The following is a 25,852-nucleotide window of genomic DNA, read 5'->3' as shown; positions in this document are numbered from 1 at the left end:
TTAAACAATACAGTCACTAAATCTCTGGAGATCAGCCAATCCGCGATGAAAACCGGGAGAAATGCTCGCCTCTCTATACGACATATTGACGTACAAATTCAAAGAGATAAAATATGCAATAATGTTAATGGCAGCATCCAAAACGACGGTCTGCTGCATGTCTATCATGCACAGTGATCTCATCTATGCATTTGGAGGTGAGCTACAGAATTGTATCCCATTACAGCTAGATCCCCCAAACGATCAGTCTCATCGACCTATCTTCATAGACGTCATCGAACAAGAGACATCTCGATGCCACATAACTTCCATATACTTGACATAACCTACACGTGTAGCCAGTTGCTGCCCGGGTTCACTTGCTGGCTAGGGTATCAATAGACAGAAGCAGCAATTCTTGCAAAAAGGATAAAATATTAATGCTGAGTCTTGCCAGGGAGTATTGATTTTCTGCGCATGCTCCGCGGCGGCATCAGACTCCGAGTCTCCGGTCACAAAATACTGGAATGTTACAGCAGAGCCAAAGCAGCTTGAAAGCGCGGGCAGATTTCCAGTCAAAACGAATTAAGCGTTTAGGTTCTAACAACGTATCAGTGTCAACATATTTATCAGCACACATATTAACTCGCCATGATGCAGCAATTGAAATCAGAACATGATCGATAAACTGGAAGCCTCACACAAAAGTAATATTGGTGATTTAATTGCTGTGGCCATGGCGTGATGTCAAAGAGATAGAAAATAGAAAGACGTCAGCTGACTAACAAAAGCTGGGGTCGATGGTCTTCGGATACAGGATAAAGCTAAGGAGTGAGTGAGTATGGTTTTATGCCGCGTTTAGGATTGTTCCAGCAATATCACGGCAGGGACACCAGAAATGGACTTCAACCACTAAACCCATGTGGGGAATCGAACCCGGACTTTCAGAGTGAAGAGCGAACGCTTAAACCACAACGCTATTATAGCTAAGGGAACGTGTAGCGATCAAGTACTTGCAGAAAAAGATTCAAACAACAAAATTCATGTAAATATAGATATACAGTACAAAGGACGGATACCTATTTCTGTGTAGAGGCAGTTGAAGAACCTCAAAGTATTTGACATCACGACCGTCTGAACAGGCAAAGTATTTGGGTCAGGCGTGAGGCACATAACGCATTCACACGTTGCATGCTTCTAAAATGACTCTAATGGTGAGGTTTGTTCAGTGCGGATCAGTCGATTTCTGGTGTCCCCCGCCGTTATATTGTTGGAATATTCAATTTTCTGAAAGCGGCGTCATACCAAACTCACTCATTGATTCGCTCATAATGGAGTACAAAAGTTTCGAGGAAAGGTGGTTCATCCGAGTCTTCAGTGTGCTATTTTAAATTCTCGGTTGCATGCACTTAAAAGTCAAGGGTTCGGGAAACGGCTCCTTGCATGTCCAAACGTTTCATCCATTTTATATTGAACGATATATTTGTATCGACATCCTAGTTCTGTTGTGTATGATACACCATGAGATTCACAAGAACGATTGTTAATGGCAACAAATCAAACACTCACAGAAGGCAATAGTCGTTGCTTCTAGTTTTCCATACAATGGCAAGCTAACAACAGCTCGTAAAATGTAGAGTGATCTCCCTTAGCTGATTACAGTTCGAGCTCCGTCCCAGCGCTCGACATTTTCGTTACACACTTCGTTTCGCTGGAGTTTGTTTACAATTGTCGATTGTCTTCGATCGCCATTCAAGAGTTAGTGAGTGAGTTTAGTTATACGCCGCAATCAACAATATTATAGCTATATGGCAACCGTCTGTAAATAATCGAGTCTGGACCAGACAATCAAGTGATCAACAACATGAGCATCGATCTGCGTAACTGGGAACCGATGACATGTGTCAACCAAGTCAGCGAGCCTGACCACCCGATCCCATTAGTCGCCTCTTATGACAGGCATAGTCGCCTTTTATGGCACGCATGAGCTCCCGAAGGCCTATTCTACCCCGGACCTTCATGGGCCCCTCATTCAAGAAACTATTCTTCTAGAAACGTTAAGTAAGAGCGAGACAAGCAATTGGACATCTCCGACCCGACATTTTCTCATGAACTTGTCGAGTGCAGGGGAAAACACATGCTTACTGCCTGCCTCCAAAGCATCACACCGTTTCCTGGGTTCAGGAATAGAAGACGAATACTATTCAAGACACTCGACTGAAAAATTCTAAAGATTCATGACTGCACAGACATAGAGGCCACATCAGTTATTTTAAAATTTGATTTGATTGTTTTTGCCCATCATCATGCCTTTGATAACTATAAATCTAGCCTGTATTAAAGATACGTTTTCGGTAACTGATTTCCACAGTTACTTTAGTAGGTTCTGATTCCTAGTGTAACCTTTGCATTTCAATTTGTTAATCAACAGGCAACAACACTCATAGAAATGACCGGTGAACCGGACCGACATTTCGCAGTGACACATTCACCCACAATCACTGTCATTGCGTGTTTGCGTTCAAACAATACTACCCGTCTACAAGGTCCACCTTCATTTGTCTTAAAACAATAATGCAAGAAATGAAATATCCATTCAATGAAATGAATCGAAAAAGGTTTAAAAAGTAAATATAATGCAGTTAGCTCGCGTTTCCTCCATTTCCACTCACGAAACATGTGTAACGAGCAAGTGGCATCTCAAAGGTCAAATCACGTGAACGTCCACGTGAAGTAAACGGGCAGAATGTAAATGCTTCGGCACAAGTGGAGTTCGAGAAAACGGGAGCGCCCTGCATGCCAGCAATGACAGATCACAGATACTAATTTGACATGCTAACTGCATGATACAATGAGACTACATGTGTAGGTGATTGGTTGCACATGGTGTATTGGCACATGAAGTTGACATTGGTAATCCATTCCAGGGCCATGTGCAATGCACCACGTGCCATCTGTGCATAAACTGAAATAGACATGTCCAGCTGGAAACAATGCACGCACAACAGAAATCTACCTAAATTCTAAATCTGTACGTAAGTCAGTGAGTGAATATAGTTTTGCGCCTGTTGTAGCAATACTCCAACAACGGGAGACACCAGAAATGGGCTTCACACATTGTACCCATGTTGGGAATCGAACCCGGGTATTTGGCTTGACGTGCGAACGCTTTAACCACTATGCTATCCCACCGCCCTAGTATGGCGGTGTGTGGAGTGCAACTTTATGTTACACGTGGATAGCGTTTGAGCACCCATCCTTCTTGCGTCAGTATTAAGACGTATTGATGGAGCATCTGATTTGAAACGCCGCAGAAATGTAAATATGTGAAAGCTATACCATAATATACATTTTCTACAGTCAAGCTTTAACAGACAGACTGGTTAAGAGTCCTGCATTTGTGTCTTGTAGTGATGTAATGTACATGAATATGTTCATTTACTGTACATCGAATGAAAACTTCAAGAAGAGGCAGGTAAGGAACGATAACTCACTCTGGGTAGGTCTTTAGCTCTTTCAGCTTTCCCTGTAGTAGTGCGCATGTGCGCAAATCTGAGGTATCCACAGCCCTGCGCCTCGCCACCCGAGGGGCGGGCTCTTCCGAGAGCTGTTCCATGTGGCCGAACAGTGAGGGATAGGGGGTGCTCCCGGACACGATAGAGGCACGCCGCCGCTGGGAGACATGACGGCTACCTGTCGCCCCGATCATATTGCGAGCCTTGTAACGAAGACGCCCGCTTGCTGAAACAACAAAATCATTTTCGTTACTTACGATCAAACACAAACAAAACGATAAGATGAATCATACAGGTGACACTTGACGTCTGTGACGTCAACGCTCCGACGCCAGCTACCTGTGACGTACAGTAATAGATGTTGACATGTGTACGTGCAACAATGCATAGGAAGTTTGATGGTGCCAATACACCCGTGTGGAAATTTCAAAAAGTGAAACAAAAAATATTTTGACGTATTTATTTTTAAAAATGAAAACAAACAGCTGAACTGTTATCAGCGGCAAGCATTGTTGGTTGACCGTCACCTGCACGGCATGGCAGAATGAGATACACATACTGTCTGAAAGAAATGATTTCAATACTTATTCTGGTTTGAAATCTTTGTTGGGTACAGTAAATCATGGTTATTTGGCCACAAATATCTCTTGTGTATACATTGTTAAGCTCGATTTCGTTCACATAAATAAGAGATACGTACATTTAGGTCATGAAATTACATGACAAACATGTATTCTCTAATTGTAAAACGAACCTTGTAGAAGACGTTTTAAACTGAGTACTAGTTTAGCGGTTAGAGGAACAAGTTATCTCCCTTACTCCTACGTAGATCCAACTTGAAAAACGGTGTACCAACTATACTATGCCATTATGTGCACGGCTTCATTCCTTGTTTATCAGGAATAGTCTATTTTGTGTCAAGTGGGTACGCTACAATAAACAGTACTCTAAAATATTTGTTGTTCGTAATTTTATATATGGAAAAGGACGTAAAAGAAACTATCATTTTGTTATGTGAAATCTTAAACGGGGAACATCGGCGACAGGAGTGAGCGAGCAAGCGAGTGAGTGAGTATGGTCTTTTGCCGCTTTTAGCAATATTTGAGCAGTATCACGGCGGTGGACACCAAAAATTGGCTTCACATATTGTGAACCCGGGTGACGAGCGAACGCCTTAACCACTAAGCTACCCGCAACGCCAGGAGCAACAGCGATACGCAATAGTACAGGAATAAGGAGGTCCGTGTCACAATTCTCATCGTCGTAACTATTTGTGTCACTGTCGACGGCACCAGCCATAGGAGGTAGTGTTGCTTGCCGAGGTCGATCACGTCAACTTGTGTACGTTGACAACTTTGGTAACACTACACTGCCACGTCGCCACTGTTTCCGATCCACCAGCACACCAGCAACTTACATTGAAACAATGGTTAAACGATGTCACTCGTTTAAAGCTATTGTAAATATATTGTCTGTATTGTAAATTTTAAAACACACTTTTAAATGATTATGTCCTGCTTAAAGTTTCATCATGTTATCAGCTTAATGATGGAACCCGCGTCTGCATTCAAATTCAGGATTAGTGAATTGTTTTGATGGCTAGTAACTTTTCATGCACAGTTAGACCGACCGGCTTGCAAAATTCGGAAACTGTTTCGCTCACTGCGCATGCAGCTATGACCAATGTCAAGTTCCTAAACCTCAACACTCTTAGCGTGAACACAGCTTTGCAGTATTCAAAGGGAAATAACTCCAATATCAGAAAGCTCTTCTTTAAACTTCGTAACAAGAAACTGTTATATTTCTGTGTTCGAAACTTGTTTCTTTATTTTTTTAATGCTTTTCAGTGAACACTGCTCTGATTTATTGGGTTGCAGTAAGTGAGTCTGCGCGGTAAGCAACGCTGATATTTCATGTGCTTTCAGGACAAAACGGTCACGAAAACATCAACATGAAAAAATAGACGCTGTCCAAGGCTATGTGCATGCGCGTGTGCGTTCGTGTTTGTAGTATTCAGGACAAAAGTCTTTTCTCTAGCCAGGTTTGCAGTGGATACCACATGACAGTGGCCAGTGACCCGAATGCTAGGTAGGCAAAATACCGTTAACCGGCTGCTGAATCAATGCGGCGATAGATACAACAGCGACAATACCGTGAGTACAGCAGGGATCACACAATCTGACAGTATCTGTTTGGAAGTATGGACACTTCGTTATCAGGATCTCGTTAATACAGAGATCTACACTATAAAGGCCAAACTCTATTACATTACACAAATGATTCCGTTAACAAGAGACGTATACTGCAAAAGAAGACTTGATGCAAAAGCGCAATCCACTGAAGTTCCAGGGCATCTAGCACAACGCAAGTAGCTAGCACAACTACAGATACAGTGTACCCTGATTATAACGTCACCCTGGACATAATGCCACGTTTTTCCTCGGAACTCCTGCCCTTATAATACCCTGGTTATACTTTATGCCAAACTGGATATAAAGCCATTTGCCAATGTCTTCCGGAACAAAAGTCATTTACCCTGGCTATAATGCCAGTTATACTGGCTGCATGTAACACACATGGCCCACTGGTCAGCTGAGATGATACCGATTAATTGACCAAACTCATTAATGTTTTGAGTGGTCATGTAATCACAGAGAAGATAACACACGTGACTATACACTTTCTGCCTCCTAGAACAAGATGCCCTTAGACACAGGCATTATCCAGTCATTCAAGGCTCATTACAGACGGCTGTGTCACCGTGTTGATTGTCCTAACTATACAGTTATAATGTCATCCTGGATACAATGCCGTATTTTCACCTGGGTATGCGTTATACCCATGGTATACTGTACAGTGAAGCATGAGTGAGTGAGTTCAGGTCAGTCTGGACAAGACAATCCAGTGATCAACAGCAAGAACATCGATCCACGCAATTGAGATACGATGGCATGTGTCAACCAAGTCTGACGTCTGACCCTTTAGTCGCTTCTTACCACAGGCATGGATTACTGAAGATCAATTCTGACACGGATCTTCACCGGTATACTGAAGCATATAGCAACATGTCAGCACATACTACAGAATTTTCAATTATTTGTCATGTTGTGACAAGACAACTGATACACCTTTACACAGGTTATCCAACACCAACAGCTTACTTACCCTGGATAATAGCCCTTCCCTATGTATGTAGGTTATGTAGACAGCAGTAATGGTGCACAGCATACCTGTCGCCCACGCCGGCTTAACATAGCTTCACTCAATTATTTAGTCACATTTAATGCATAATTTACCATTTCGAAAACGTTCAAAAGTGTTTTCCTGTAACAATAGTTGACATTTATATTGATACGTACATATTCTGATTCGTATGCGAAATGTTTAACCTTTAACTGGATTTCATTTATTTGAATAGCCGTCCCCTGACGAGACTTCCCTCAGGAAAAGAAAGCAAGCCATACTTGAGAGAATAGCGTGTAAGTTATGCCCGGTGAAATTACTAATAATTATTTAGCATTTGTATCCACGTTGAACAGTCAAGTGATTCTGGTATCTGGGGTCGTGTTTCAAGAACACCAAGGGTTACAATCCGTAGTGGGGCGAACAAGTACTGGCAAACAAGGATAAGTTGAACACCGACATGTCAACTGACCCGTATTCGTATGTATACGTACCGTCCACTGGCGCTTGCCATTGTGAACCAAGGGATCCCAGGATAAGTGTGATCAGGTGAGGAGGGTCTTAGCGGCAACGTGTGTGCAGCAACACGTGGAATCAATTTCATGGGCATGCACTGAACGTGCACTAGGCACTGAACCTCTCGCTTCCACAAACCAAATGGGTTTGCTCATTGCCGTGCACCGCCTATTTCTGGCAAAGGCGCTCTCGGCGACGGTCCAACTTTTACTTGTTTGCCAGTAGTAGTTAAAGCTTTCGCTTGTCAAGCTGAAGACCCGGGTTCGATTCCCCACATGGCTACTGGTGTGAAGCCCATTTCTGGTGTCCCCAGCCGTGATATTACTGCAATATTGCTGAAAGTGGCGTAAAACTAAACACATCCGCTACAATCTATAGTTGTTAAAGAACCATCTACAGTAGTGTATCACCTACTGGGTACACACAAACTGACCCCGGCTATCGGAGATCGAATGTGGCATTTGCATTGAAAGAACCAGAAGAATCTCTCATCTGAAAAAAAATGCTTATGGTGTATCCACTTCTCCTGAAGTAGGTTTTGTTTTACGCCGCTTTAAGCACTATACCTTCAATATCACGAAGGGGGCACAAGAAATGGGCTTCATTCACTGTACCCATGTGGGGAATCGAACCCGGTTCTTCGGCGCGGCGAGCGAACGCTTTAAGCACTAGTCTACCCTACCGCCCTTCCCTTATATATCATTGTATTGTAATCTTTTTCCCGTGACTCTTTTCCTGTGACTTTCTCTCCTACTTTCGATACAACATCGCATACAGAACAAATCACTGTATTAACGATTGTATGAGTCCGAAACGTTTACATTGACCTGATGTCTTTGTCAGCTTTGTGAAGTAGGTAACACACGGAAGGGGTCAAAGGGAGACAACTTTGGCCTCTGTTAAGGCCAAACTAAACTTTGTTGAAATTTTGAACTGAACCTTTATTAATACAGTCCCAGAAACGACTACACGTTCTTGCAGATAACATGGAATGGCGCTTAAAAACAAAACAGTGTCGAATGAGACTGTTTGTCTCTACATTTTACGATATAAAAACTAGTTTCGACAATTTAATGGAATCGAATGATACACAAGTTGTTATGAAAAAAGAAAAAAAACAAAAAAAACAAAACAAAAATAGCAACTCAAAAGCAAAACACCCCCCCCCCACTACAAAAAAAAGAAAAAAAGAAAGAAAGAAAGAAAGAAAGAACACGAAAAAACAGAAAAACAACAAAGTTCTATACTCGTTGCCCCATAGAGCCAGCTACAACCACCTTTGACGATATATTGGTTCATACTGTCTGCACTCTGATGGGTCTCATTGGGGTATCAAAAAGTATAATTATCCGACAGTGAGTGAGTTAAGTTTTACGCCGCACTGTACAGTATTCCAGCTATATGGCGGCGGTCTGTACATAACTGGATCTGGACAATACAATCCAGTGGTCAACAGCATGAGCATCAATCTATGAAATAGGGAACCGATGACATGTGGCAACCAGGTCGGGGGCCTTACCATCCGATTCGGTTAGTCACCTCTTCCTACAAGCATGAATTATTGAAAATCAGTTCTAACCCGGACCTTCACGGGTAATATATATGGCATATGAGTGCACACAAGCTAGATGGGTCTAAGGCACAGTTTGGTTGGGCGGAACATGCACATGACACAGTCCCAGTGGCTATGACAACGCCATAATTCAAGAACACGTGTTATGGAAGTAGAAGGTGGCATCAGCTGGTCGATATGACTTCATTTAAAAGCTTCAGATGGACATATGTCCTGATCATCTATCCCATAAACAACCACACACGTCATAAATCGACCGGTTCCAACATACGATCCAATTTCAAGCCATTTGAGAAAGGGTTCAGTGGTGAAAGGTTAACACCTGCGCAACAGCGATTAGCATAGGATGTCATTGACAAATTGTATGTTTGTATGTATCACAAATATGCCAGTGTTTCTGATCCACGAGGGTCTCTTTGTAATCATGCCTCACGAAGCGACTCTCCTGTCTCACAATCATTCCCTCTCCGAACGTATTAACCGTTTAAACGAAGCTGCACATATTCATTAAATTAATTATACCAGCTGATATTCCATAAGTTAAGTGTACAAGCATATCCCTTGTTTATAATGACATTACTCCACGGCATGACAGTTAAGTCTAGATACAGTTTTCTGTGACAGTTTATGGTCCATTAAAACCTAGCGAAAGCTCGGGTTTGATGCAAGGGGAATAACTCTTTCTGCCATGACAGGCAAGGGTCTCCTCCCTGCACTGCTGTGAGGGACCTGATCACAACCTGGCATGGCTGTCCATCGCTTTTACGTTTACCTCTACTAACCTTACTTGAACATTCGGTAGCTGATCACCAGTAGACGCACAGTCCACTTTGGTTACATGGTATGGTATGGTATGGTATGGTATGGTATGGTATGGTATGGTATGAGTGCCCATGTCATACTCTAGTTACGACACGAGTGCCTAAATGTGTTCTGGAATAACCGATGTTTAGGCATGAGTGTCGTAAACATAGTGTGGCATGGGCACGAATACGATATTCTGTTTATTACGGAAGTCATCAAAGCATTGTTCATGACGTCAAATCACCATGGCAAAATGTGAGATATGATATGATATGATATATGAGATATGGTATGGTATGGTATGGTATGGTATGGTATGGTATGGTATGGTATGGTATGGTATGGTATGATTCAAAATTGTAAGAAAGCCACAGGAATTATTATGTTACACGTGTTATAATACTAAATAGGTTTTAACACACGGCGGGTTATAGTAGTAAATTGGTTATATTGCAAAACATGAAATAATACTGAACGATTATAATAGTATACTGGTTATTATGCCAAACATGAAATAATATACTACGGGTCGTAACAGTTAACTGGTTATTATGCCAAACATGAAATAATATACAACGGGTCGTAACAGTTAACTGGTTATTATGCCAAACATGAAATAATATACTACGGGTCGTAACAGTTAACTGGTTATTATGCCAAACATGAAATAATATACAACGGGTCGTAACAGTTAACTGGTTGTAATGCCAAACATGAAATAATATACAACGGGTCGTAACAGTTAACTGGTTGTAATGCCAAACATGAAATAATATACAACGGGTCGTAACAGTTAACTGGTTGTAATGCCAAACATGAAATAATATACTACGGGTCGTAACAGTTAACTGGTTATTATGCCAAACATGAAATAATATACAACGGGTCGTAACAGTTAACTGGTTGTAATGCCAAACATGAAATAATATACAACGGGTCGTAACAGTTAACTGGTTGTAATGCCAAACATGAAATAATATACAACGGGTCGTAACAGTTAACTGGTTGTAATGACAAACATGAAATAATATACAACGGGTCGTAACAGTTAACTGGTTGTAATGCCAAACATGAAATAATATACTACGGGTCGTAACAGTTAACTGGTTGTAATGACAAACATGAAATAATACACAAAGGGTCATAACAGTTAACTGGTTATAGTGCCAAACATGAAAGAACGCACAACGGGTTATAATAATAAAGAATATTCAAGAAAAGGTTACATTACCAAATTATCATCAAATAATCTTACAGCATAGCAAAAAGGTTTATTTAAAAGTTTAGAGGCACTGTGGTCCGTGATTTTCGTTTGGTCTTTTCTATATTTACACAGAGTATTGAAATCAAGTTGAAATTCTCAGACTATGAGCGTTCCAAAAACACAATAAATTAATTTAACAAATAAATGGCATGTTTAAATGAAGAGCTACAGATGACGAAAATGAAGACCCCTTAACATTGTCTTAATACTGCCACATCAAGGTTGAAATTAAATAGAAATATACATAGTTTTTAAATTGAACCAGTGGTTACATAAAACTTACACAGACCTATTGCCACTCACTAAAGGTGATATGGTTATCAAAGTCAATGATAACTTCATCTAGGTAGATTATAATATCGTACACGTAAATTGAAGCATCGTCATCACAGATGTAAGCAAAAAAATACATTGATGAAGCATCGTTTACGCAGGTAACCTTTGTACCTGTTGTACCAGTATGTATGTATATGTCATTCATTCATTCAGTTATAAAACCAGAATGCCCAGATGGTTACGACGTGGAACTGTTTATAATTCTGAACAAACGTTATACCATAATTTGTCACAATTTCCAAACTGTTTTACAACTGTCACTATCCATACACGAGAGAAAATGGAAATTTGGTTATACTGCCAAGAGAATTATCACGCCCAAACAGGTATAACTGCCACTTTGGTTATACAGTCCAACTAGTTAAAATGTCATGTTGGTTATAAAGTCCATCTAGTTAAACGGCCATGGTGGTTATAAGGTCCAAACAGTTACACTGTCACGCTAGTTATAAAGTCCAGCGAGTTATAACTGCCACGCTGGTAATAAACTCAAACTAGTTACACTGTCACGCTAAATCCCAACTAGTTATAACTGCCATGGTGGTTTTAAAGCCCAACTAGTTAAACTGCAAAACTAGCTAACTAGTTATACCGTCGTGCTGGTTAAAAAAGCCCAAAGTGTTACACCACCGTATTGGCTATAAAATGCAACCAGCTATACTGTCGAGATGGCTGTGAAGTTCAAGTAGACTTATGCCGATCTGCTTATAACGTCTATCAGGTTGAACTGTCACTCTGGTTGTAAAGCCCTATTAGTTATACTGCCACGCTTGTCATTAATCCCGACTTTGTATAAAGCTCAATCAGCAGCTGTACACATAGTGGATTGAAGTTCCCGGTGCTGTCTAGATGCATCTAGACACACAACAGACCTGGGAGTTCAGCCCCATTTCGTAGCAGTAGAAGTTACCTTTAGCCAGGCGCTTCCTTCTATTCGACCTTTTTAAGATCATACTGGCTTTAGTGCTTCGTGGACATTAGATGACATTAGATAGTGACTTTTGCGGGTCCAGGATATACAGCGAGTGACCTGGAGTCCCACTTTCAGCTGCTGAATGTTATATAAGATGCTGTACATAGCTGATCAATACGTTCCACGGTGTGGGTTGACTTCCTGTACCTACTGGTTGCCTCACAATGAGTCGCGCTGATTTTCAAGCTTGCCTGTTCAGGCATGCAAATCACGCGTACTCGTCTCCCCAAGCCACTGCACTCTTATCCAAACGCTCGTTGTAAAATGTTTTGTTCAAATACCGCTTAAGGAGTTGTGCTTTATTGATATTTTGTTTGAACAAAACTTGAAAATGAAATCAGCAGTAATGATTTCTGTCGACGCACGCAGTGTTGAAGCAGTTGAGTGATCACATGTATTGAACTAACGATGTTTGTTCATTTTGCAGGTAAAACAGCCTGTATCGACGTGGAGCATCGATCAAGACATTCACTGGAAGCGACAACACAATGCCTACTCACGTAAAGGTGCAGTATTGATTGATTAGAGCTGTCTAAAATAATTTTACGATCATTCAGGGCTGAATAAATAGGTCTCCTTGAAAACAAACTGAGTGTAGACCACGTTGACATCGTCACCGTCTTGTCATCATCATCACATGATTAATCATAAGTCATCATAGTCATCACTATCCTCATTATCATCACTATCCTCATTGTCATCACTATCCTCATTATCATCACTATCCTCATTATCATCACTATCCTCATAGTCGTCCCTATCCTCATTATCATAAGTTGTCATTATTACCACATCCTTCCTATCATAAATCGTCTTTATCACGGGCGATGGGAAAGCCTAGTGAAGATCACATGAAAAAAGTGACAATACAATAATATCTAGGGAAGGGGCGGTGGGTAGCCTGGTCCTTAAAGCGTTCGCTCGGCACGCCGAAGACCCGGGTTCGATTCCCCACATGGTTACAATGTGTGAAGCCTGTTTCTGGTGTCCCACGCCGTGACATTTGCTGGAATATTGCTAAAAGGGGCGTAAAGCTATACTCGCTTACTCGTCATTACCACCAGCATCCTCATTCTCATAAACCGTCATTATCATTGCCATCCTCATTATCACAAGTCATTATCATAACCCTCCTCAATTTCACAAAATTAGTCGTAGTTATATCCTCGCCCGCCTCTTGAAAATACCCATCGTTATGTTCATTGCTAGAATAATCACAGTTACTATTGCTATTGTCACCGGCAATTTCATTCTCATAATGACCGTCGTTGTTGTCACCACTGACCTGATTATCCCAACAGACGTAGCTGCTATAGTGTGGCTATATCGGTTATGTACACGTTGTCGGTAATTTGAAACATTATTACTGATAACCATAATACTAGCAGCAACATCACTGCCATAAGATCACAACAACAACAACAACAACAACAACAGCAGCAGCGCAATTCGTCTAAGTGTAAACAAGAATTATAATCCCGATAAACAAAGATAATTTCTACTACCAACGATAATTACTATCAGTACAGCAATCATAAGTTGTAAGTATTATGATTATTATGATTACGATTATCGGGTACATTGGTGATGTGCTCCTCGTGCCATGCTCCCTTTCCATCACGTGACGGGTCTATGCACAGCACGAGAAGAGCCAATTCACTTTCGATGTTATTGTCATACCCGACTGCGGTGTTAGCTATCTCTCAGTCGTTAATTAATTGGCATCAGCACTGAGATTGGATGCATTGTGCTCTCAAAATGTATGCGCTGTCTCATTGATCAGGTCTGGAAGGAAGGATGGGGTTACCATTCACATCTAGATAGACCCTCCACACCGGCACAGTGGCCTGCAGAGACACGCGTACGGATTCTCACGTGTATCAATATACGTCTAAAGATGCGGAAGGCTGGATAGTGTTCTTGGCAGGAACATAGTGTTCTTGGCAGGAACATCATCCAACTCATTTGTGGATGTTCCTGATGATGATGCAGTCTATACAGCTGGAACATAGATTAATATTTATTCCAATACACGGATCAAACAATTATCCACTTTATCATAAATGGTTTGTAAAAGAAATGAAGAACACTTACACGCGGGTTGTAATCTAGATTGTACCATTGGGTGTGCAGAACAATCTATATAGGTTGCATACCAAACTGTTCCACTGGGTGTGCTAAACACCCGATATAGGTTGTACCCCTGGATGTGCAAAACATCCGATATAGGTTGTACCCCAAACTGTACCACTGGGTGTGCAAAACATTCCGATATAGGTTGTACCCCACTTGTATCATCTAATGTGCAGACTACTGATTGGATCTAAGACACACTGTGCCGCCAACTCGGCCACTGGTTGTACCATAGACTGCATACCATGCCGTCGGCTCTAAAGGATACCTTGTGACTAGTTGTAGAACACAGTCTCTCATTTTTCGTTACTTTCATCGGTTGTACTAACGAATCAAGAACCGGTTGCACCATACGAGTGACCACCACTGACTAAAAAACTAAAGCTATCATTGAATCATTAACGGTATCCTAAATCACAGGTAGATCAAAGAAATGGTAAATATGTTAGCGGCAATACCATTGGCTTGATGCTTGCCTATGGCAATAATACCAGTGGCCAATACCAGTGGCTGTGTCAAGAATATTGCCTGGGCTTGTGAACATACCAACATCAACACCAATGGATGTTTCACTTCCCGTGCTTATGAATATACCACTACCAATACCAGTGGATGTTTCTCTGCCTGTGCTTTTGATTATACCAGCATCAAGACCACCGCAATGTTTCTTTGTATGTGCTTATTAATATACGTGGATCAAAACCACTGGATGTTTCTCTGCCTGCCCATATTAATATATCAGCATCAGAATATACCCGCACCACTGGAAGCTTCTCTATCTGTGCTTAGGAATATGCCAGTATCAACACCGCTGAATGTTTGTCTGGCTGTGCTTATTGATACACCACCATCAACACCACTGGATGTGTCTCTGCCTGTGCTTATTAATATACAAGCATTACAATATACTAGCATCAGTACCACTGGAGGTTTCTCTGCTTGTGCTTATTAATATACCGGCGTCAGTACCACTGGAGGTTTCTCTGCCTGTGCTTATTAATATACCAGTATCGATACCACTGGATGTTTCTCTTTCTGTGCTTATTAATATACGAGCATCAATACCACTGGATGTTTCTTTGCTTGTACTTATGAATATACCAGAATCACAATATACAAGCATCAATATCAGCCCACGTTTCTCTGTGCGTATGGATATACCAGCATGAACACCTCTACACGTTTCTCCGCCTGTGCGTACTAACATACTAGTATCAAAATATACCAACACAAACACCTATGAATGTTTGTCTGCCTGTGCTTATGAATATACCAGCATCAACATCACTAGATGTTTCTCGTCTTGTGCTTATGAATATACCAGCATCAACATCACTGGATGTTTCTCTACCTGTGTTTATGAATATACCAACATCAATACTACTGGCTGTATCGATATCATTGCTTGTGCAAGAAAATATAAGGGCACAATATCACTTGATGTTTCACTGCCTGTCCAGTTCAATACTAGTGTACTAGCCCTAGCTGTATGGCAATGTGACACGTATGAAACTGTGTAAGTGTTGGATGTAGCTATAGCAAGGACACTCTACATACCAAAATACTTGTACTTTCTCATTCGCTCCTCTTTACTGTCGTTCTTGTGTATTGTCCAGGTGGTCTCATCAAACGGGTCTGCCTCTCGTTTTTTGCTCCTTCTCCACACAGACCGACCCACCATGCTATTCAGTTGATACTGTGTATTCCGCCAGTGCTGCCTCGCGAACACATCCCAAAACGACACATAACGTTCCCTTGGAAACCTCTTTCCTACAACAGGAGATTCCAAGTCTTCCACAATCACGGCTGTATCATCGTGAGTTATCGCCCCTGCATCCTCCTCCCGGTCAGATTGATGCCTATCAGCACGAAGTATCTCAAAACATTTTTCTGCATTTTCACTATCTGATCCGTCGGTGTTCTTGTCACTGAAGTGGACCCTAGTTGTGTCCGTGATTTCAGGCTCCAGGATGACAACCTCCTTTTGACGGGTAGTGTCTATCTCAGGAAATGCTCCACATTCAAGAAGATCCCGATCTTCCATTTCCCGACTGTCCTGTACCAACGTGTGTTCCTCGTTGTTGTTCCTGTTATAATCTGTGTGTTTGATCTTCGGACGCGCCCCTTTGCTGGCCCATGTTTCACCGTCCGGCATACTTGGTGCATCCCATGTGTTGTACAGACTATATGTCACAGCAGATTGATCACGGGTAAATTGGTCTGACTTCTTGCCGGTATTGACAAAATCATTTGGCATAACTTCTGTACTGCATCTGCCCCGTTCGCCACTGCCCTGCCGCGGGCTTCTATTTGGGAAGCTCTCCATACCGGTCCCACAAGCACCCTCCTTGGCCAGTCCTTCAACAATAGTGCTAGCAGACGATTTAATATTGGCCAATTCTCCTTGTTATATTCCCCCTCCACATCTACACAATTCGGGTCACTTGTATTGTGTTTGTAACCGGGAGCCAACTGGTCGCCCGTACCATGACAACCATTGTACAACACCCTAGAAAAAAATCACATATTCTTTCGTTGTGTGCGGAGGCTTTCACAATCACACACGAAATGGATGAATTGTTCCCAATTCCTACTTGGTATAAGAAAGTTCCTGTATTTGTGTACACTTAGCAGGGCGATCAATTTCACCGCCATTAATACTGGAACATTTCACATAAAATTTATCCAATTTCGCATTGGACTCAAACCTCATGTTCGTTGCTGACGCACCGTTCTGAGGGTATCACGGCATGATATTAGCTCATAAAATCCACTTTGTGTTTCATAATTCCATCCGAAAAAATCGTTTTCTTTTCTTCCCAAGCGTAAGCCTCCTGATTTACAGATCCCCAACACACGGCAGATCATAAATGACATGGAACATTTGCAGACGTAGTCTCCGTGAAGATGTTATCCATCATTGGCAATAGAACACAACAACGCCGACCTCTACTGCTGCGTAATACAGATGCAGGGCCGGCAGCTAACCAACCAACACTTTCAATACAATCTAAGAGCCCCGAACATGTACATCTCCCATCAGAACGGAATCAGTATATATACATACATCCATGACGACTTGCGGCACAGTACTTGCCTCTCCCTCAACTGGAACTCTCCGCACTTCACCTGGGCACTAAGCTGGTAAGTAGGCTCTATCGCCAAATACAAAGGAAGTGTGCAAGTGAGGCGAGTCTACTTTCTGAACCACAACGCAAGATCATCGACTAGTTTTTGAATTTGTCTTATCGTGTCCATCACAGCATTGTGGGTGCATAGGTCACTCGAGAATTGTATAGTACGCTGTTCATCTTTGTACAGAGCAATAATATTTTCTCATAATTTATATATTCCGATACGAAGCGACCTGGTCTTGTAATGCGTTTACCGTGTCAATAAGATGGGGGGGATAACGACATTTCCTTGCTTCGCGAAGTTTACAATGGCAATTTAATGTGCCTGTTTGATGTTCCACTGATTTCATGGAAGGTAAAAGGCTTTTAGCTCTATAGCACATAAGTTTGTATTTCGTTTACACGATGCTTTTGTTTTTCCACGTCGATAAGAAATGGGAGTTACTAAATCAAGTGTGGAATTTCCGTGGGGGTTCGGTGCAAGAAGTGTGTAGTGACCTTTAGCATCTGCTGCGAATCTGTCCCGTTGACTGGGGTATCTAGTCAATCATCACGTAACGCAGACATCTTCACGGGGGAGTCCTCCCGCAGGACCCTTCTATTTGTTTCGATCTCTGGAACCAGTGGCTTGGAAAAGGGAGTTTGCGTGTGCAGGTTCCAGTTGAGTATGTGCAGATACTCAATGTGTGTGTGTGTGTGTGTGTGTGTGTGTGTGCGTGCGTGCGTGCGTGCGTGCGTGCTTGTGTGTATGTGTGTGAAGTTGTTTTTCAGTATATCTGTTTTGTTGTAGTCATTGTGATGGACGAGTTTAACTGGTCGCTTCCTCACATGAGATCAAGGAAACATGTCATATATATGAAATAATAATTTAAGGCTGTTCGTTGTTTTAAACTGCTCTAACTTTCAATAATGAGGTAATGATGGCGGCCGACAAATACTCAAGTCTTCACGAGTGTTTAATACCATGAAGCCAGGGATACAGATCTGTTTCAAATTTAAAGGAGGTAGGGCTGTGACTCATATCATTTATCAGGTCACAGAGCTATACCATTTATCAAGGAGACAGAGCTATATCATTATCAAAGAGACAGGGCTATAACATATCACAGAACTATACCACGCATTAGAGAGGCTGAGCTATACCAGTTAACAAGAAGAGGGAGACAGAGCTATAATTCCATTTATCAGGGTAACAGAACTATACCATTATCAGGAAGGCAGAGCTATACCAGTTATCAGGGAGAGGCGAGACAGCCATGCCATTTATCACGGTCACACGCCTATACCATTATCATTTTTTTCCAATCACCGGGGAGACAGAGCTATTCCATTTCTCAGGGTGACAGAGCTAAACCAGTTATCAGGGAGACACAGCTATGCCATATCACAGAGACAGAGCTATATCATGTATCACAGAGACCATTTATCGGGGAGAGAGAGGTATATCATTTACAAGTGATATAGAGCCACACTATTTATCACAAAGGCAGTGCTATACCATGTATCGAGGAGAGAGAGACCATTTATCAAGGAGGCAGGGCTATACCATATACAATGAGTTAGTGAGTGGGTCATTCTTGGTTTTACGCCATAATCAGCAATATTCTTGCTGTTAAGCAACGGTATGTAAATAGTCAAGTCTGGACCAGAGAAGCCAGTGCTCTTCAGCCTGAGCATCGATCTTCGCAGATGAGATACAATGACATGTCTCAAGCAAGTCATCAAGTCTGACCACCCAACCCCACTGGTCGCCCAATACGACAAACGTGGGTTTCTGAAGGCCAATTCTAACCCGAATCTTTAAGCAGCACAGATCCATAACATATACCAAAGAGACAGAGCTATAGTATATTTAAGAAGACAGAGGTATAACGTAAACCTTGGAGACAGAGCTGTATCATATACCAAGGAGACAGAGCTATATCATATACCAAGGAGACAGAGCTATATCATATACCAAGGAGACAGAGCTATATCTTATACCAAGGAGACAGAGCTATATCATATACCAAGGAGACAGAGCTATATCATATACCAAGGAGACATGCATATAACAGGAAGACAGACTCCCTTTCACAGACGCATGTATCCTTGAGGCTGGGCTATATCATCGTAATATATATCATGTATGCACAAGACAGGTCTTTATCATATCGGGGAGACAGAACTACAATTATATTGCACTGTATCAGCTTGCCGCACACACGGTCGGTTTATGATTCCCGAAATGGGCACAAATTGTGAAGTTCATTTATTATCTGTCTGCCGTCAGAGCCGCAGCTCCGCACATCTTGTTCTGGTTTTCTATATTGATTAGAGGCTTGTGTTGCTACTGGTGAATAAATCATAGCAACATGACTCAAGATCAGCTAAAGATGTATATTTTTGCTGTTCATTTCTAAATTATATACAACCGGGTAGGTCTGTTAGAGTAAGGTAATTTAATGCGGATATGATTAATTTCCCGTGTAGAGTCACGTCCAAGCTCTGGCCTTGCTGAATGCGCGCCATGGTTGACGGAGGATACAGCCTTCCTGTAGCCAAGTTGAAAGGTCACTGAAATACCGATGCTAGAAATAACTTCTAGAGCTTTCATGTGTAGACTGTTAAAACATACACAGCCATCACCATGGGTAAGCCTATATCGCCATGACTGCAGCGCCATCATTTATCACCAACACAGTAGTGTTATCCCTTATCACCACAGTTATATAGCGTTATCCTTTATCGCATCACGATATTATTATCCTTTATCACGATCACAATTTGGTTATCCTTTCTCATCAGCACCGTAGCATTATCCTTTATTACTATAACCTTACTCTTTATCACGATAACGTTATTCTTTATGACGATCACTGCTAGTTCCTTTTGGTCACATCCATGAAGATCCAGGGTAGAATTGGTCTACAGCCACCCTTGCTTGTCGTTGGAGGCGACTAAAGGGATTGGCTGGTTTGTTATTGTCACAGTACAGTAACAGGTCTGATACTTCCCTGTGGTCACAGTAACAGGTCTGATACTTCCCTGTAGTCACAGTAACAGGTCTGATACTTCCCTGTGGTCACAGTAACAGGTCTGATACTTCCCTGTAGTCACAGTAACAGGTCTGATACTTCCCTGTGGTCACAGTAACAGGTCTGATACTTCAATGTAGTCACAGTAACAGGTCTGATACTTCCCTGTAGTCACAGTAACAGGTCTGATACTTTCCTGTAGTCACAGTAACAGATCTGATACTTCCCTACAGTCACAGTAACAGGTTTGATACTTCCCTACAGTCACAGTAACAGGTCTGATACTTCCCTACAGTCACAGTAACAGGTCCGATACTTCCCTACAGTCACAGTAACAGATCTGATACTTCCCTACAGTCACAGTAACAGGTCCGATACTTCCCTACAGTCACAGTAACAGGTCTGATACTTTCCTGTAGTCACAGTAACAGATCTGATACTTCCCTACAGTCACAGTAACAGGTCTGATACTTCCCTACAGTCACAGTAACAGGTCTGATACTTCCCTACAGTCACAGTAACAGATCTGATACTTCCCTACAGTCACAGTAACAGGTCCGATACTTCCCTACAGTCACAGTAACAGATCTGATACTTCCCTACAGTCACAGTAACAGATCTGATACTTCTATGTAGTCGCAGTAACAGGTCTGATACTTCTCTGTAGTCACAGTAACAGGTCTGATACTTCTATGTAGTCGCAGTAACAGGTCTGATACTTCCCTGTAGTCACAGTAACAGATCTGATACTTCTCTGTAGTCACAGTAACAGGTCTGATACTTACCTATAGTCACAGTAACAGGTCTGATACTTCTCTGTAGTCGCAGTAACAGGTCTGATACTTCCCTGTAGTCACAGCAACAGGTCTGATACTTCTCTGTAGTCACAGTAACAGATCTGATACTTCCCTACAGTCACAGTAACAGATCTGATACTTCTATGTAGTCGCAGTAACAGGTCTGATACTTCTCTGTAGTCACAGTAACAGATCTGATACTTCTATGTAGTCGCAGTAACAGGTCTGATACTTCTCTGTAGTCACAGTAACAGATCTGATACTTCTATGTAGTCGCAGTAACAGGTCTGATACTTCCCTGTAGTCACAGCAACAGGTCTGATACTTCTATGTAGTCACAGTAACAGATCTGATACTTCTATGTAGTCGCAGTAACAGGTCTGATACTTCTATGTAGTCGCAGTAACAGGTCTGATACTTCTATGTAGTCACAGTAACAGATCTGATACTTCTATGTAGTCACAGTAACAGGTCTGATACTTCTATGTAGTCGCAGTAACAGGTCTGATACTTCCCTGTAGTCACAGCAACAGGTCTGATACTTCCCTACAGTCACAGTAACAGATCTGATACTTCTATGTAGTCGCAGTAACAGGTCTGATACTTCTCTGTAGTCACAGTAACAGGTCTGATACTTCTATGTAGTCGCAGTAACAGGTCTGATACTTCCCTGTAGTCACAGCAACAGGTCTGATACTTCCCTACAGTCACAGTAACAGGTCTGATACTTCCCTACAGTCACAGTAACAGATCTGATACTTCCCTACAGTCACAGTAACAGGTCCGATACTTCCCTACAGTCACAGTAACAGATCTGATACTTCCCTACAGTCACAGTAACAGATCTGATACTTCTATGTAGTCGCAGTAACAGGTCTGATACTTCCCTGTAGTCACAGCAACAGGTCTGATACTTCTCTGTAGTCACAGTAACAGGTCTGATACTTACCTATAGTCACAGTAACAGGTATGATACTTCCCTACATTCTCACAGTAACAGGTCTGATACTTCTCTGTAGTCACACTAACAGGTCTGATACTTCTCTGTAGTCACAGCAATGGGTCTGACAGTTCCCTATAGTCACAGTAACAGGTCTGATACTTCTCTGTAGTCAGAGTAACAGGTCTGATACTTCCTGTAGTCATAGCAATGGGTCTGATACCTGCCTATAGCCACGGTAACAGGACTGATACCTCCCTATAGTCACAGGAAGGGGTCAACTGTTGGTATAATAAGGAATTCCATTCAGATACAAAAATGGTGATGTATCAGCTAAGCAAATGTTTGTCCCAACTGATAAATGTAAGTCCCTGCTGTTAACCATCCCTTGTATCCACTGGTATTCACTGGTATCCACTGGTATGCTGGGTTGATCATATAGTGCGACAGCATGTAGCCATGTTCTTGAGGGGCCAGTGAACATTTGCTATCAAGGGGAGGCAACTCTTGTAGGACTATGATGATCAACATGAACGTAGCAAGCAAGAGAACCAATCGGTTTGAATCAGTCTTTATGTAACCAAACAGCAATCAAATATATACCAAAAGCAAAAGTGCGATAGCTTAAACATCATGTCACATTTTAACAATATATTCGGGCACTTGATGTTAACCTTGTCCTGCAAGGATGCAGCTTGGAGGATCGAAATACGAGATTCGCAAAGGAGGGTCATAGCCGATGGTATTTCACGAAAACAATATTTTGCTTCTTACAGTGACACATGGACCTTTTTCTTAATAATCTAAAAGCGTCTTATAGATATAACATAGCGCTTGCATCAGGGGTATAGGTTTTGTAGCGTTGATACATGTGAAAGAAAAGTGGCTAGCCACTGACTACTAGGGGAATAAAGTGTAAAGCTTCGCTCCTGCACAGTGAATCTTTCCTACTTAAAGTCGGAGTAGCTGTATTGATTGTCTTACACCACTGTCGACATGGGGTCCGGGCGGCAAAGCCTCTAATTCTGTCTTAATGGAGTCGATTGAAACGCTTTAACTGTTCATAATACTCGTATTATATCTAAACGTGTTTCATAAACCTGCAGAGGAATGACACAAGTCGAGTCCGGATAGAGCGGGATTGCAGCCACTATCCCCAGTCGGGACATTCTACCGATGGTGCAGCTGGTTAGGCAAGTGCCGTCAAGTACAAACGTACTGATACAGAGTTACTGTTGTGCTTTTTCTCATCAAAGCCCAATTAATCATTTTTCTCCTAAAGTTACGACTTCAGTGGCTCCTGGGAAAATCGATAGTATTCACCCAGAAATGTACTGTATTTATTGTGAAAGTACAGAATTCTTCTGAGACTTCAATTCAATCTCAGTCTGCAGATTTATATGAGAGTTGCGCGGAAACAAATGCCAAGGTCACGAGAGACGCCGCAGTTGGATGCGCTGAGTTGCCTCCCTTACAGGTGCCTGGAACATCCTAATGTTCCTATGTTCAAATCCAGGTTAGCCCTGCTTCAGCCTACACGCTGGATCCTGGGTTTCATGAAAGGGTCACGCGTGAAATCCTGCATCACCATGGTATTCAGTTAAGCGTTTTGCCTTGAAATATCATTCAAAGGTGCGTAAACTATATTCACACATTATATATAGTGGATGAAGAATGACGGCATACAACATACAACAAACAACTTCTTTATTCTGTGTAGGAAACTTTTTAAATTAGATTCTAATGCCGTTGTCAAGTAAGTGGTGACAAGGTCATTAGAATCTATATCGAAACGTCGTCTGCACAGAATAAAGAAGTTGTATATCCATAAAACATTGTCCTCATTCTTCATCTCTTCAACTTCTAGAATGCCATTTAATGAAATTATAGTATATGTACAGAAATGGTATCACATGTTTAAAACACACCGCAAGAAAGAACAAAAAAAAAATTAAGCCAAGTAAATTGTTTAGCTCCCGTTGTCTACGCGAGCGTCATGTCTACCAAACTGTGCAGTTCCAACACTGATTCCCCAAAAACTGGAACAATTTCTATCATAATCAAATATTTTATGTGGCAATTAAGCAAGATAATGCAACCTCCTAATTGTTAATCCGGCGTTCAAATTCACTAACAACGTAAACCACCCATGGGTTTATTCGATCAACATAAAACCCTCCACTTCATTTCGTGTTTATTTTATACTTCCAGTTTTACACGCAACCCTACTCAAGGGAATCCTAAAATATTGCCGCCGATGGAATCGGAGTACGATCATCGATGGTAGCTAATCAAATTACCACCCATGATGAGGAATCGAAGTCAGAGAGCAGGAAAGACAGAAATTTCACTGTGATAGGAAAATCATTGCTCCCAACTAGGAAACTGTCGAGTTTACAGTCCGCATCCATATCAAACTGCTGCTCCAAGGTCACCAGCTGTATGCATTTTCAGCACCCGTTTTTCTTTCTCATTAACATTCAGACATATCAATGCAAAGATTATTACCGCCCAAACCAGCCGTCTGGGTGGAGAAAGCAACCATTCGCTCCCTGGTCGGAAGTCGAGCTAATCAATTTTATGCATCGAGCTCTCGTTTCGCCTTAAATCCTCATTTTCGACTGAACAAAAGCGTGATATAATTTCCGAACTGGAACTAAAAAAACGGACTTAGTCACGAAACCTCTTCAAACCAATCTTATTTACATAGATTTCTAAATCAAATAGTCACAGTGTGTCCTTTTGAGTTTATTCTGATAGTATTAGAAAAATAAAAAAGTGTAACCCATTATAAATCTCCGCAGCATGGTGACAAGGGACTTAATGTAGTTTCGAAATCGTTGTGTTTACAAAAGAAACTTTGGGGAGGCTGTCTTTTTAAAATTTAGTGTAAACAAACTGTTTTTGATTTCCTAAATAAACAGCAAAATCCAAAATTACGAAAGTAATTTTACAAAATGTAACCATTACTTAATCGGTTGCAATGTTTCTTTTCACCGGTTATAAAGAAGCAGGGGAACAATGTATTTCCTCTCTTGTTTTCATTAAAAACTCATATCAGTGTCTAAAACGGTTTAGGAAACAAGAAACCGACCTTTTTTGCAAGACTGCCATGCTGTCTGCACATCCTTTGACAAATGCATGAGTATATGAATACACATATTTGACTGAATAGAGGATTCGAACTTTAGAAGCATTACCAAGTAGCTATTATTTACGGCAGCACAACTGAAATGGTGGTATTGTGTCCACTTGCAGAATTTCTGCAGAAATCAGAAATCTTAGCCTGCTAACACAATGTAAAAATGTTTAGTGGTAGAGCATAACTGCCCACCCCTAACACACATTCCTACACCCTCGCAGGAGCTGTCACATCATTACATCTCCCGTCATTGATCAGACCACCGCTACTGATCGATGATTATCGATTACTTAATGTGAGCGCTGGCTGGTTGTCACCTAATGAGGTTATGAATCACTTGCATTTTCACAGTTGAGGATCTGTGAGTGAATAAAGGTGTTAGAAGGGTGAAGGCTGAGTGTGTGTGTGCGTGCGCGCGCGCGCGTGATCCCTTACAAGCAAGTGGTGACTGTACAATTATTGCTTGTCCTTCACAGAAATACGTATGTGTGTCATGATTTCAACAAACACAAAAGCATTCAAACTGTGCGCCATGCATGCATATGG

The 25,852-nt window shown here is 41.6% G+C and overlaps 1 protein-coding gene across 19 annotated transcripts in view; it reads right to left on the bottom strand.

Annotated features, from left to right (window-relative positions):
• LOC137273392 (voltage-dependent calcium channel type A subunit alpha-1-like) overlaps positions 1–25,852 on the bottom strand; it is a 347,991-nt gene that overhangs the window by 178,136 nt on the left and 144,003 nt on the right. For all 19 annotated transcript variants that reach the window (XM_067806035.1, XM_067806036.1, XM_067806028.1 and 16 more), the window contains one exon: positions 3,474–3,720. In XM_067806035.1, the coding sequence (XP_067662136.1) occupies positions 3,474–3,688 (215 nt within the window). In that variant the 5' untranslated portion in view covers positions 3,689–3,720. The remainder of the gene's footprint in view (positions 1–3,473; positions 3,721–25,852) is intronic.

The sequence above is a fragment of the Haliotis asinina genome, chromosome 2, assembly GCF_037392515.1.
Source record: "Haliotis asinina isolate JCU_RB_2024 chromosome 2, JCU_Hal_asi_v2, whole genome shotgun sequence".
In the NCBI taxonomy this organism is placed as follows: Eukaryota; Metazoa; Mollusca; class Gastropoda; order Lepetellida; family Haliotidae; genus Haliotis; species Haliotis asinina.
This window is presented reverse-complemented; position numbering and strand designations above follow the sequence as displayed.